General features: G+C 30.6%; 1 protein-coding gene across 1 annotated transcript; it reads left to right on the forward strand.

The window, feature by feature from the left end:
• Window positions 1-296: 296 nt before the first annotated feature.
• Window positions 297-12,582, forward strand: LOC132724265 (uncharacterized). The gene is made up of 4 exons (XM_060709099.1): window positions 297-701; window positions 2,044-3,378; window positions 10,307-10,678; window positions 10,777-12,582. The coding sequence occupies exons 1-4, from the start codon at window positions 361-363 to the stop codon at window positions 11,567-11,569; spliced, it is 2,841 nt and encodes a 946-aa protein (XP_060565082.1). The 5' UTR covers window positions 297-360; the 3' UTR covers window positions 11,570-12,582.
• The last annotated feature ends 650 nt before the right edge of the window (window positions 12,583-13,232 follow it).

The raw sequence follows: 13,232 nt of genomic DNA on the forward strand, positions 1-13,232 counted from the left end.
TGAACAATTAACCACTGTTTTGTCCACAAGAAGCCCTATATTTTTTATTTGCAGAAAGATGGTGGTTTACAATTTTCCTCAACAAAATAGACATTAGTACAAGGCTGTTAAATATAAATTAATGTTTAAAGAAAAATATTTAAACATTTAAACATGCATTTGTACTTCAAAAGTTTAATTGTAAACAAAGTACTAATAAAACTACCTTTATATTAACGCTTTGACCTAAATATATAAACGTTCAACTTATCTGAAATGGTTTATTTTAGCGCTGTATCGATCGTGGTTCGTTATCTTTTTATAGATAACGAAACCGAAAATGGACTTTATTTTATAAAACGTAAATTCGTAACAAGCAAAATGGCGGACATTTCGGGGAGTGAGATGGAAAAACAGTCAGATGAACCACTTCATTTGTTCTGTTCACCTTGTAAACGTAAGGAAATAAATAAAGAAGCGGACAAATATTGCGCAGATTGCCATGATTATTACTGCTCGGATTGTGTAAAATTTCATGAGGATATTCCAGCCCTGTCTGGACATAAGATTCTAGATAAAGGTCAAGTCAAGGATGGATCTAGCGGAACTTTGCCTGAAGCACCAACCCAAAGATGCGAGAGACACGGGTTTAAACCTGTTGACATGTATTGTCAAAGTCATGATAACGTTGGCTGTACTTCATGTATGGCAGTAGATCACAGGTAAGACACATTCTATTGTCATGTATTGCGTTAGCCGAAATTAAATGATAAATATAATGAGGTAAATGTAACTTAAACTTATTATAGTGATATTTGTTTAGTTTACTTAATTTGCCTCTTATCAATTTCCAAATATGTGTTAACATTGCTTACAAAAACCTAAAAATAAACCTTGTTTACATTGAATCCATCAGATAAGGAATTTTGCTCAGCTTGACATCCAAATTATCATTCTGTCTGAACATGATTTTGAAAGGTTATTTCATAATAATTTAAAAACTTTATAAGATACAAGTTAATGAAATAATGTATTCATTTTGCTGCATCTGTCACGATGTGCGTATATCAATTTAACAAACATAGCTTGTGATCAAACGCACGGTTTAAATTTCACTGTTTTATAACTCTGTATTTCAACTCTATTTTAAAAAATAACCTTTTTTGGGGGCAGCACGCGCAATGAATATCACTAAATCTTTCCATTTTGATTTTGAAAAAAAAAATGTGAGTTTGTTATGTAAGAAATGAGGTTTTCTTTTGTAAATGGCATAGTTTTCATGACTTTATGTAAAATACGTTAACACCTTCAAGCTGTACTTTGGAACCGTTTCGATTTTCACAATAAATTCAAGTAAAATTATAATTAATTTGAAAATGTTTATTGAAATAAAACCCAGACAGGTTTTACGTGTGAATACATGTATATTGAAGTGCAATTTCTTTCCAATATTTGAATAAGTACCAAAATATTTTATTGGCTCGGCGATATACGGATTCAACCTCAAATAATTCTATTATTAGTTGAACATAAGAGAACTAAAAGACATATCAGTTGAAAGCTTTATGGAGACATGTATAATTTACACAATGAGATAGCTACTGTATCAAATGAAAATGAAGAAACGCATTTCTGAGTTAACTGTTTGTTTACGTCAGTTATGTAACATTTGAACATTAATCAATTTATACATCTTTACAAAATGAACTACGCAAGTACATTATTGTTTTCTTTCCTCAATATTTATAATGTTCTTAACTCGAATATAAAAATAACACTTTTGGGACTAACAATGAATTACAAATAAAGATATTATATATATGAGTTAGTTACATGTGAAAATGATAATTTTCATATCATATTTGGACAGAATCAAAATGCTTGATGTGCAGACACGATTCTTAAAATAGCTTTAAAAAGTGCGCCTGAAAATCACATTTTACGTACATATATAATTCAACAAGTTTCAGCATTCATATCTAGATAGAATGAAATGCTAATGTCTAATGTAAAATAAATGCATTGCCCTCGCATTATATACAGTTAAAATTATTCAATTTTCAGGTCATGTAACGATGTTTTCTACATGCCTGAGTACATCTTAGATCATGACCCTACAAATCAATGTGACGACGTTCAACAGAACATGCTAGCTGTTACCGATGACATTGAATTTCAGCTGAAAATACGACAACGGGAAATAAAACGATTGTTCAAACGTAAAGAAGAAGAAGTTGAAAAAATAAAACAGTTCCGGATTGACATCAACCAGAAACTTGACAATCTTGAAAAGAAGAACATTGATAACATAGAAGATAAATATAAAACATTAATCAAGAAGTTTGAAGAGCAAATTACCATATTGACAACTTTCAAGACCGATGTTCAGACTTCAGCAGCAGATAATATATCCGCCTCATCAAATGTGTCGCAAAAATTTGTGGGGATGAAAGTAGCTTACTCGGTTACAGAAAGAGCAGACAATGGTTTAAAAGAGAAGACAATGGAATTTAAAAGATTTGATGTTGCCTTTGAACAGCAACCAAAGCTGATGTCAATGATAGACCAAATGGACATATTGGGAGACATTGTGGAAAAACCTGCTATATATAGGCTAGGGGAAAAGAGGGAGATTAGTATGAAACATGATTCAGACTCTGAAACCTGTAATGATATACGAAGTATATGTAAGCTTAAGAATGGCTGTGTGATTATTGCTGATTACAATAATAAAAGCTTAAAACGTCTTGACTTGGCCTCTTCCAAAATAATAGATGTATGTCAACTAACGAGATGGCCTTGGCAAATTTGTGAAGTTGACAATGAGATAGCTGTATCCTCCTTTTATGGAATGAACATTGACATTGTAACTGCAGAAAGACCACTAAAAGTAGCACGGGAAATCAAAACCGCTCATAACTGTTATGGTTTAGGGTACAGAAATGGGAAAATTTATGTAACGGATTCAAAGGAGGCTGTTTTTGTCTACAACAAGACAGGGACAATGCTGATACAATTTTCCAAAGATCAGTCAGGTAATGACTTGTTTAGTAATATATACAGTCTCACAGTTAGTCACGATGGTGAGAGGGTTTATGTTGCTGACTGGACATATGGTCTAGTAGTACTTAGTAAGGAAGGCAAATTACATGGAAAATATAATCCTTCCAACCTCAGAAATGCATGGGAGATTTGTGAAACAGACGGTGGAGATATACTTGTTTGTGGTGATACAAGTAACAATATTGTACAATTTTCTCCAAATGGTGAGGTCGTAGGAGAAATACTTACATCAGATGGTCAAGCCGGAAGTTGTCGGGCGATTTGCTATGATCGCAATCACACGAGACTGATAGTTGGACGATATAACCGGGATTATATAGAAGTCTACGACATGAAGTGAACAATAAAGAACAAATGATATCTAAACTTTCATGGCAGTTAATTAATAACTGACTTATTGGTCAAATTTAAAGACATCTGTAATGATATTCTTTTAAGATAATCTTAAGGAGAAATCTTACTCAAAATGAATGAACATGTATTTATTTATACATTTCATCCTGGAATTGATATTTAATAAAAAAAAACATATCAGTGTAAAAGATAACGCTTCATGAATTTAATAAAGCTAATTCTAAGATTATTAAGATATGGTAAAATAGTATATCCACATGACTGTCCTGAATTTATTTGATCAAAAGAACAAAAAAAATGAATGTCTAAAATTGAAAATGTTACTTCATACATTTTTGGTGTCATATAAAGGCCACATTTATAATAATTAATTAATTAAAAGTTCAATTATCATTTATTTTCTATCATCAAAGTAATTTCATAAGTATGATGAAGACAGCTTGAATCCCCCATCAGATTATGTGCCGTCATATTTGTTATACAAACATAGTGTATGGGGGCGCTAAATGTTTGCGTTAATGAAAATTATTCTTTTATGCCTTAAACAGTCTTTATTCTGTGTATGTGGTAACTACATTGTATTCGTGTAACGTCATTCCTGAATTAATTTATTGCAGTAGTTGAATAAAATATTATTTGCTAGCATAATATAATTTTATTCAACTCGTTTTAAAAGATCACTTTTGAACCTACAGGCCGGACAAGAAAATGCTATCAGACAGACGAACGGATGAAGGGCGACCAGGTGCATAACAATATACGCCAAAAATATTTCGAGAGTATACAAAGGGCCAAATTCATCCCTTGTGAACTGCATATACATGTGCACAAATGCTGTCAAATTTATTACAATTGAATTCACCGTTACTTTTGCAGGTGGGTGACCAGAGAAAATATTTAAAAAGTCTTTTTACTCCTCCACTTGTAAATCTTATCTAAACAGCCATCTTATATTAATTATGAGCGTTGTTTTCATTTAGAATTTTTAAATGATGGCCTCGGACCGCTAACCTGGGAAACGTTGCTAGAAAAGGTCGCATCTTTTATTTTTCATTGAAAAGGTCAGTAATTAGATCACATTAAGATTGTCATTTTTCACCAAAGCTGTATATTTTTTAAAACATTGTATATGTCTGCTAAGAAAGGTTTAAGGACAAATACCTAGCTATTAGCATTGTAGTTGCACAAAATAATACTTAAATGTATTTTCCTGTAAGAATCTATATAAACTAAGTGACACACAGGGCAGGTACAACTTTGAGCCATATAAACTAAGTGGCACGCAGGGCAGGTACAATTTTGAGCCATTAGACATGATTTGTAATTCTTCGAGATTCACTTGGCAAAATACATGCTCTATATCTATGGACATTATAGTTTAAAGAACATATGGACTTATTTTCCTACATAAGCATAGGTAAATTGAGCGACCCCAAGTAGGGTATATATTTCACCAAACAGGCATGATTTATGTAACTCTTATAACACAATGTGATGTTTCATGCCAAATATATAAGCTCTTGGCATTGTAGTTTCTGAGAAGAGATCTTAAAGATTTTATTTTTAGCTCCTGTGATAAACTTATATTTATGAACTAGTTATATAACATTTGTAGAGGACTTCCTTAGAGTCATTCCTGTGAAATTGGTAAAAAAACACAATCAAATGGTTTAGAAAATTGTTTAAAGAAATTTTGGATAATAACGGACAAACTGCAATCACAAAAGGTCACCTTTGTGCTCAGGTAACCTAAAATGTTTTAAACATTTAAAGTCAACTCAAGCTAACAAAGCTAGAAAAGTTAACCTTTTTCTTGTTCACATAATGACCATTTTGTTTATATGTAAATTTGATAAAAGAAAACAAATAGTTTTGTAAATTTAATCTCATATTTAATTCACATCACAAGGAGCATGTCTTACTGTTATAAACATCAAACAATATTGATTTACTATTTTCATTACTACATGAAGTAAAGATGAAACATGTTCTATCATGTACTAAAACACTAATAGAATACTAGTAATATTAAGAAAATTGTTACTGTGTAACACAATAATTTGAAGTACATTGAAAAACTGCCTAATACGTTACGCATGTACCAACAAATATCATTTGAACTCTTAATCAGATGAATTTATATTATGGGTTTGTCCAACTTTGAAATTGAAAAAGTCCAATCAGAATATAAAAGGATTTCATAAAAAAAATAACAGAAATATTTATCGCCAGCAAAATAACGCTTGGTCACATTGTATGGATTTTCGGATTTTCAGGTTTGCCTGGCTGTATACTGAGGGGTGAGGCTAATCATTTAATACTAAGAGCTAACTCAGAACTTTGCATCCTGTTACATCATTACACAGGGAGAGAGTGGGGGAGAGGGAGGGATATGGATAAACGATATAGTGCAAGGAAGAATAATATAACTCGACAGAAAAAGAAAGCCACAGCATAAACAAATGACGGATAGATGGATGATAAAACCAAACAAAGTTTTGAAGCAGAAACCTAAGTGACCTTTACTTCTGAAGAGACCAGCTGACCTGAGACAATATGTTTCATCTACAAATTATGACTGACCAACCTCTGCATCAAAGTTAAAGCATGTATGACTTTATGTTCCTAGTAATTGACCAGATAAACATTTAGTGACCAGCCCCTTATTAAATATAAAAGAAAAGCTAGTAACGACCAACTTCCACACAAAATTTCTGGACCGTAATGAAAATGGAGGGCATAAAATAGACTTTAAAGTTTATTATTGTATACTGTTGGCAAAAGAAATGATAATGATCTTGGCATTGATTAATTGATAACATATGTAAAGTTTTAAAAATTAAATTAGGCACAGAGTGCATGATTAACTTTGTGAAATTTATTACAAGATTGAACGGACACTTGTAAGGTCACTATTCACTAAAATCACTGGTATGAAATTTTCTATTTTGATTGCTGGCTGCATGAGATCTAACCACGCTTAGGAGCATGATATGTCGATATTTCATTGAGCAAGATTGCTTAAATGGTTCTAAGAATGGGTTTGAGAATGTTATTTATGTGGTTACAGCTTCCTACATAATAGACCTAAAATGAATTGTGTATAATAAACTTATTTCGTGCAAAAGTACATGCTAATGAAATGAATGGAAAAGAAAACTTGCATTCAGTTAAAACAATGATATGACTAACTTCTCTTAAGAAAAAATCAAAGTAAGTTCTGACTGAACAGCAAAAAGTGCAAACCAAGTTTGACTCAGTCGGCACAAATGTGCCAGCTGATCGTGGTCTGCAAAGTTCAACTGGGTGTATTCAATATATAGTTAGCAAAATGTTAATACATTTAGAAATTTTAGATGATACCAAAGATTCAGAAGATCTTAACTAAATACAATAAAGATAGAATATGACCATCTAAATGATTATGTGATTTTTAATTATAACATGTTAAACATATCAGATTTGATTCACACAACTATTAAAAGTGCTTTTCCAAACTCCTCAATAATATAATAATGTATATCTTCAGAATTTTTTCAAGAATAATCATTGAAGGGAAAATGTTTACTAAGCCATGTTAAGCATTGTGATATAGTACTAAACAGACCATCTAGATCTCTGTTAGAAACGAAAACTTTATCTAAGTGTTTTAAGTAATGGTAGAAATAAATGGATTTTTAAAGTCTTTTTTTAAATTGTAATAATAAATTTTATATTCTTTTATGGTGCAATTTTTAAATAAGTGTATTCGAAAAAACAAAATTAATTAAGAATTTCATCGTTTGATTATTACTGATTCCGCCGTTGAAACATATTTTAACTAAGTAAATATTACAAATCACTCAGAATAAAAGAACAAAATTAAGTACATATTGAATATTATTAACAAGAACATCTGCTATTGGCACTTGAAATTATGGCATTATTAAAAACATTCGTACAAAATTGTAGATCAAGGTCAATAAAAACTAAGGGAAAACAGAAAATGAGCCTCAGTGACGTTGACCTCATTTATCAACAGGCAAAACAAAAAGATACTGATATAGGTCCATACAAAACAAAACATTGGATATAGAACGGGTCAGCTCTAAAATTATATGACGTCATTTGCATAAGTTATCGTTACGCTATAAGTGCGTCAATGCAACTATATTTTGAAAATGTGATAAATAGAATATTATATTCATGCAGGTTCACTACTGAATTTAATGAACTCGTTGAATAGAATAATATTTTGCTCGTATAATAAAATTTCATTCAACTTGTTCAATAAATTGCGTATTGAACTCATTTGATAAAATAAAATTTGTCTCACAGAAAGCTCGCTTGTAATAAACTCGTTTAATAAATTCAGTATTGAACCTCATTTTTTCAAAAAGTAAACATGAACCCAAGGATGTTAGATTTATATAAAGGTTTAAAGAAAATATTTACAAATTTAAACATGCATTTCTGTCTCATATGAGTAAGATTTTTTAATAAATAATAACCACAAACTATTCAATAAAACTAACTTCTTTAGTATTTGACGTATACATTTGTAAATATTCTACGTACCTGAAGTGGTTTATTTTTCGCGCAGTATCGATCGTGGTAGTGACATTTCCTTTAATAGATAACGAAACCGAAAATGGATTTCATTTTATGAAATAAATTTGTGTCAAGGAAAATGGCTGACATTTCGAGGAGTGAGATTGAGAAACAGTCAGACGAAAAACATAATTTGTTTTGTTCTCCCTGTAAACGTAAGGAAATAAAAAAAGAAGCGGACAAATATTGTGCTGACTGCCATGATTATAATTGTTCGGATTGTCTAAATGTACACGATGAATTTCCAGCCTTGTCTGGACATAAGATTTAGATAAAGATCAAGTCAAAGATGGAACAAGCGGAACATTGCCTGTAACACCAACACAAAGATGCGAGAGACACGGGTTTAAACCATGTAAACTTGTTGACATGTATTGTCAAGGTCACGATAACGTTGGTTGTTCTACATGTATGGGGGCAGACCACAGGTGAGATATATTTTAATCTATGTTATGTTGTACATAATCTTATACTGAATTATTTACCAAAATGATAAACGAAAATAAGTTAGTTCTCCGTGTAAATATATAACAGTGAAACATTTTCAGGACTTGAATTCCTATCGTACATATTTAAAGGTCCATTATACCCACGACATGCTATCATTTTATTTTGTGTTCAAAACTTTTTTTTTTATTTTTCTGTATCATGTTACAGTTTCCAAAATAATATTCATTTGCCATATAGATAAACTATCTTTTACATGTTTCGCACTTTTGGCATGAATAGGTAAATTATAGCGAATTTGCTTTTTGTATGGAATTTGTAAAAATTGCTCTGCCTTTACGACACATTATTACATGTTCAGGGCTTCAGCTGTTAAAGGCAAATTATGTTATAGGAATGCTTCTCACAAACGTTTTATCTTATTTTTGGTATCATGTTACAGTTTCTAATAAGTTGCTCTTTTGCCACATATATAAATTATCTAGCACTTCTTTTGCCGTGTTTGCAGTTGGTATAATTTAGTGACTTAGTATTTTGTAAAGTAGTCAATATACTACTTTGTTTACATTGTGCTACCTTTATGACGCATAACTGTACTTGTTCAGTTGTTAAACATATAAGATGCTCAAAATTCATTATCAAATCATAATTAAATACATTATAGACATTTCTAAAGAATTAAAAAATATGGATTGTGAGGCATAATGTACCTTTTAAACGGATTAGTTATAGACGAATTCAAGCTAGTACAATTATGACTTAATCATTTAATAAACATGGGAAAGATGAAATAACATATCCATATAATTATGTAAAAAAAACTCGTAGACATGTATAATTCAAAAAATGGTGTAGCAAGCTGTATCAATTGTAAAGGCGAATTGATATAGAAAGGCATGTTAATTGTTATGTGTCAGATTTAAAGATCCTGTAACAAAAAATTTTTTATGGTTATATATCATAAATATGATGCTCAAATTAAGATTTATCTATAGTGTAAGTTCCAAAAATATTATTTATAAAGATATTACCGAATTCAACATTTCATGTAAATAAAGGGATGTAATTAGAAATTTATTTTCTAAAAGGTCAAAGTCAAATTCTTCACTAAGAAATGAATGCATATATTTATATATTTTAATGGCACAAATATTTGCAGTACATAATTTACATATTCTTCTAGGTTTAAAATTGTTTTATAAGCATAATTATATACATATATAAAAGTGTAGTATACAACCTCAATTATAATATACAGGATCTTTAAGACTATTTATCGTTCTTATAATATACACAAAGCAAATATATCCAATCCTTTTTCTTCACTTATTATTATGTATATCGAACCGTCATGTTATTAACAAGAATATTCAAAATTCTAGGGGCTTATAATTTCTCATTCTCATGTGCTGCTAACATCAATAACGAAGTAATAGAAGTTATCCTTTTTAATAAAACTATATTTGCTTTATATAACGATGGTCATACATATAAAATATGATATTCTTTTACGAAGTTAATGAAGTTTTTTATTTTTAATAAAGCTATATTTGCTTCGTGTTATGAAGGTCATACATAGTATGAGTGTATTATACATTTGTCTTGATCAATTTCATATGATTGTAAAAATGAAGTAGAGATATTGGTATACAAATACGACACATTTTTAAGAGCTCCAAGAAGTGTGCCTTTAAATATCAGTTTAACAAAGCACACTTTCAATTATATAGATGATGCAACTCCATTTTACGTACTAATATAATTCAATAAGTTTCATCATTCCTATCTAAGTAGAATTACATGATAATGTCTAATGTAAAGTCAATTTATTGTCCTGGCAATATATACAGTAAATATTATTACCAATTTTCAGGTCGTGTACCGATGTTTTCTACGTGCCTGAGTATGTCTTAGATCATGACCCTACAAGTCAATGTGAAGACGTTCAACGTAAAATGCTAGCTGTTACCGGTGACATTGAATTTCAGCTAAAAATTCGACAACGGGAAATAAAACGTCTGTTCAAACGGAAAGAGGAAGAAGTTGAAAACATAAAACAGTTCCGGATTGACATCAACCAGAAACTTGACAATCTTGAAAAGAAAAGCATTGATAACATAGAAGATAAATACAAAGCATTAATCAAGAAGTTTGAAGAGCAAATTACCATATTGACAACTTACCAGACCGATGTTCAGACTTCAGCAGCAGATATTATATCCACCTCATCAAATGTGGCGCAAAAGTTTGTTGGGATGAAACTTGCTTACTCGGTTACAGAAAGAGCAGTTAATGGTTTAAAAGAGAAGGCAGTGGAATTCAAAAGATTTGATGTTGTCTTTGAACAACAACCGAAGTTGATGTTAATGATAGACCAAATGTACATATTGGGAGAAATTGTGGAAAAACTGCTATATATAGACTTGGGGATAAGAAGGAGATTAGTATGAAACATGATTCAGACTCAAACTCCTGTTATGATATACACAGTATATGTAAGCTTAAGGATGGCTGTGTGATTACCGCTGATTACAAAAATAAAAGCTTAAAACGTTTTGATGTGACTTCATCCAAAATAGTAGATGTCTGTCAACTTTCAAATTACCCTTGGCAAATTTGTGAGGTTGACAATGAGATAGCTGTATCCTCTCAAGGGATGAATATCGACATTGTAACAACTGGAGGTCCTCTTAAAGTAACACGGAAAATAAAAACCGACCATAAATGTTTTGGATTAGGGTACAATAATGGGAACATTTATGTAACTGATTCAATAGAGACTGTTTATGTCTACAACAAGACAGGGACAATGCTCAAACAATTTTCCAAAGATCAGTCAGGTGAGAACATGTTTTGCAACATCTTCAGTCTTACTGTCAGTCTCGATGGTGAGATGATTTTTGTTGCTGACAATGCATTTGGTCTTGCAGTTCTCAGTAAGGAAGGTAAATTACATGGAAAAAATAATATATCCAACCTCAGAGGCGCGAGGGAGATTTGTGAAACAGACAGTGGCGATATACTTGTTTGTGGTGTATCATCTAACAATATTGTACAATTTTCTCCAAATGGTGAGGTAGTAGGAGAAATGCTTACATCAGATTATCAAAAAGGGGTTGCGGGCGGTTTGCTTTGATTGCAATTACATGAGACTGATAGTTGGACGAGATCGGGATTATAAAGAAGTTTACGATATGAACTGAACAACAAAAAACAAATGACATCTAAATTTGCATGGCGGTGAATGAATATCTGAAAAATTGAGCATCTGTATCAATTGATTGATGATATATCAAGACATCTGTAATGAAATTCACTTTAAATAATCTTCAGAAAACACATAATGAATGAACATTTCATGTTTGATACATTTTATCCTGAAATTCTTTAATGACAACATCAGTATAACAGATGACTGTTTATTGTTTTTATAAAAACAATACTTTAGTTTTTTTAAAGATGGTAAAACTGTAGTTTCACCGTTGACATTCCTGTTTTCATATATTCAGAAGATCGGAAATTAATGTCTAATTTTTTGAACCCTTTTTACGTTTTATTACGGTCAACAAAAAACTGAATTTCAGTATAATCAAGATTATAAGTAATGTTATTTCATAACAATGATTAATAAGAAAAATCAGTCTTAAAATAAATATTTGTAGATAAGGTTTAATTAAGCCAAGTTCTCTTTTTATAATAAATATGGTAATTTATATTTAAAAGTCAGACCAGATCTATTGTGGTGTTATGTGTTTATGTTTTGTTATGGGTGATTGAATTGGTTTTCCAGGTTGAGTGATGAATGATTGATTTTGTATGAAAATATTTTTAAGAAGATTTGATTCTTGGATAGCTAACATTTCTTGGTAACTGACCATTCCTTTCATCGCTTTCAAAGTTCGAAGTGAAAACATAAATTCTTTAGTATTACAGTAATTTCTTTATAGAAATATTTGCTATTTATTATATAATTTATACATAAAAGGTCTGGTATGTATTCATTAATTTATTTGTGAATTGTTCTTATTTTAAATTGAATTGTCGTGTAAAATTTTGTATTATGTATTTTGTGAAATGTTTTTGTTTTGTAAAATATTTGTTTTGTATTGTTATGTCTTATTATTATTCTATTTGTTACAGGTTTATTCTTTATAGAATAAATATATATTAACCTCATTGAGTGAGTCTTTGTCTATCAAACCCCACCACTACATATCAATTTAATGAATCAAGCGCACATGTCTCATTGTTAGACGTACATTTATTGAACGGAATTAGGTTTATTCTTTCTATTCAACCGGCACAAATGTAGACTGAAAACTAAAACATTATATTCAAAGAGAAATCTACAAACAATATAAGCACTTCCAGAGTGAGCTACTGCCCCAAAGAAATAGCTCGTATTAAAATATGATAAACAAGATCAACAAGGAAAGGCGGCGTTCAATGAACGCAAGACTTGAAACGATACATTCGAAGGTTTTCTTTCAGAAAAAAATATCTTTTAAATCAGCATTTTAATTATTTGATAATTCAACCACTTATCGCATACAGTATCAACATTTAAGCAAGTTAAACTGTGTTTCATTAAAGAAATGAAAATAAGTGTTCCTAGTTTGAAAAGCTGAAACGCTTTACAGATTGTGTCGTATGTACCGTATATACCGTGAAGTATTTGTTTTGAAGACTATAAACTATACTATATATATGCATTAAAATGTGTTAAGTTTTTTATATTAAAATTATACGTGCCGGTTTCGCGACTCTGTAAAAATGGTATTGTACTGCATATATTTTGA

Source organism: Ruditapes philippinarum, unplaced genomic scaffold, assembly GCF_026571515.1.
Source record: "Ruditapes philippinarum isolate M1 unplaced genomic scaffold, ASM2657151v2 ctg11477_1_1_1_1, whole genome shotgun sequence".
Taxonomy (NCBI): Eukaryota; Metazoa; Mollusca; class Bivalvia; order Venerida; family Veneridae; genus Ruditapes; species Ruditapes philippinarum.

Coding starts and splice junctions, on each gene's coding strand:
- LOC132724265 (XM_060709099.1), top strand. CDS start 361: ATGGCGGACATTTCGGGGAGTGAGATGGAAAAACAGTCAGATGAACCA. Junction 3,379..10,306: donor ATAGAAGTCTACGACATGAA/GTGAACAATAAA, acceptor ACCAATTTTCAG/GTCGTGTACCGATGTTTTCT. Junction 10,679..10,776: donor TCATCAAATGTGGCGCAAAA/GTTTGTTGGGAT, acceptor ATGTTGTCTTTG/AACAACAACCGAAGTTGATG.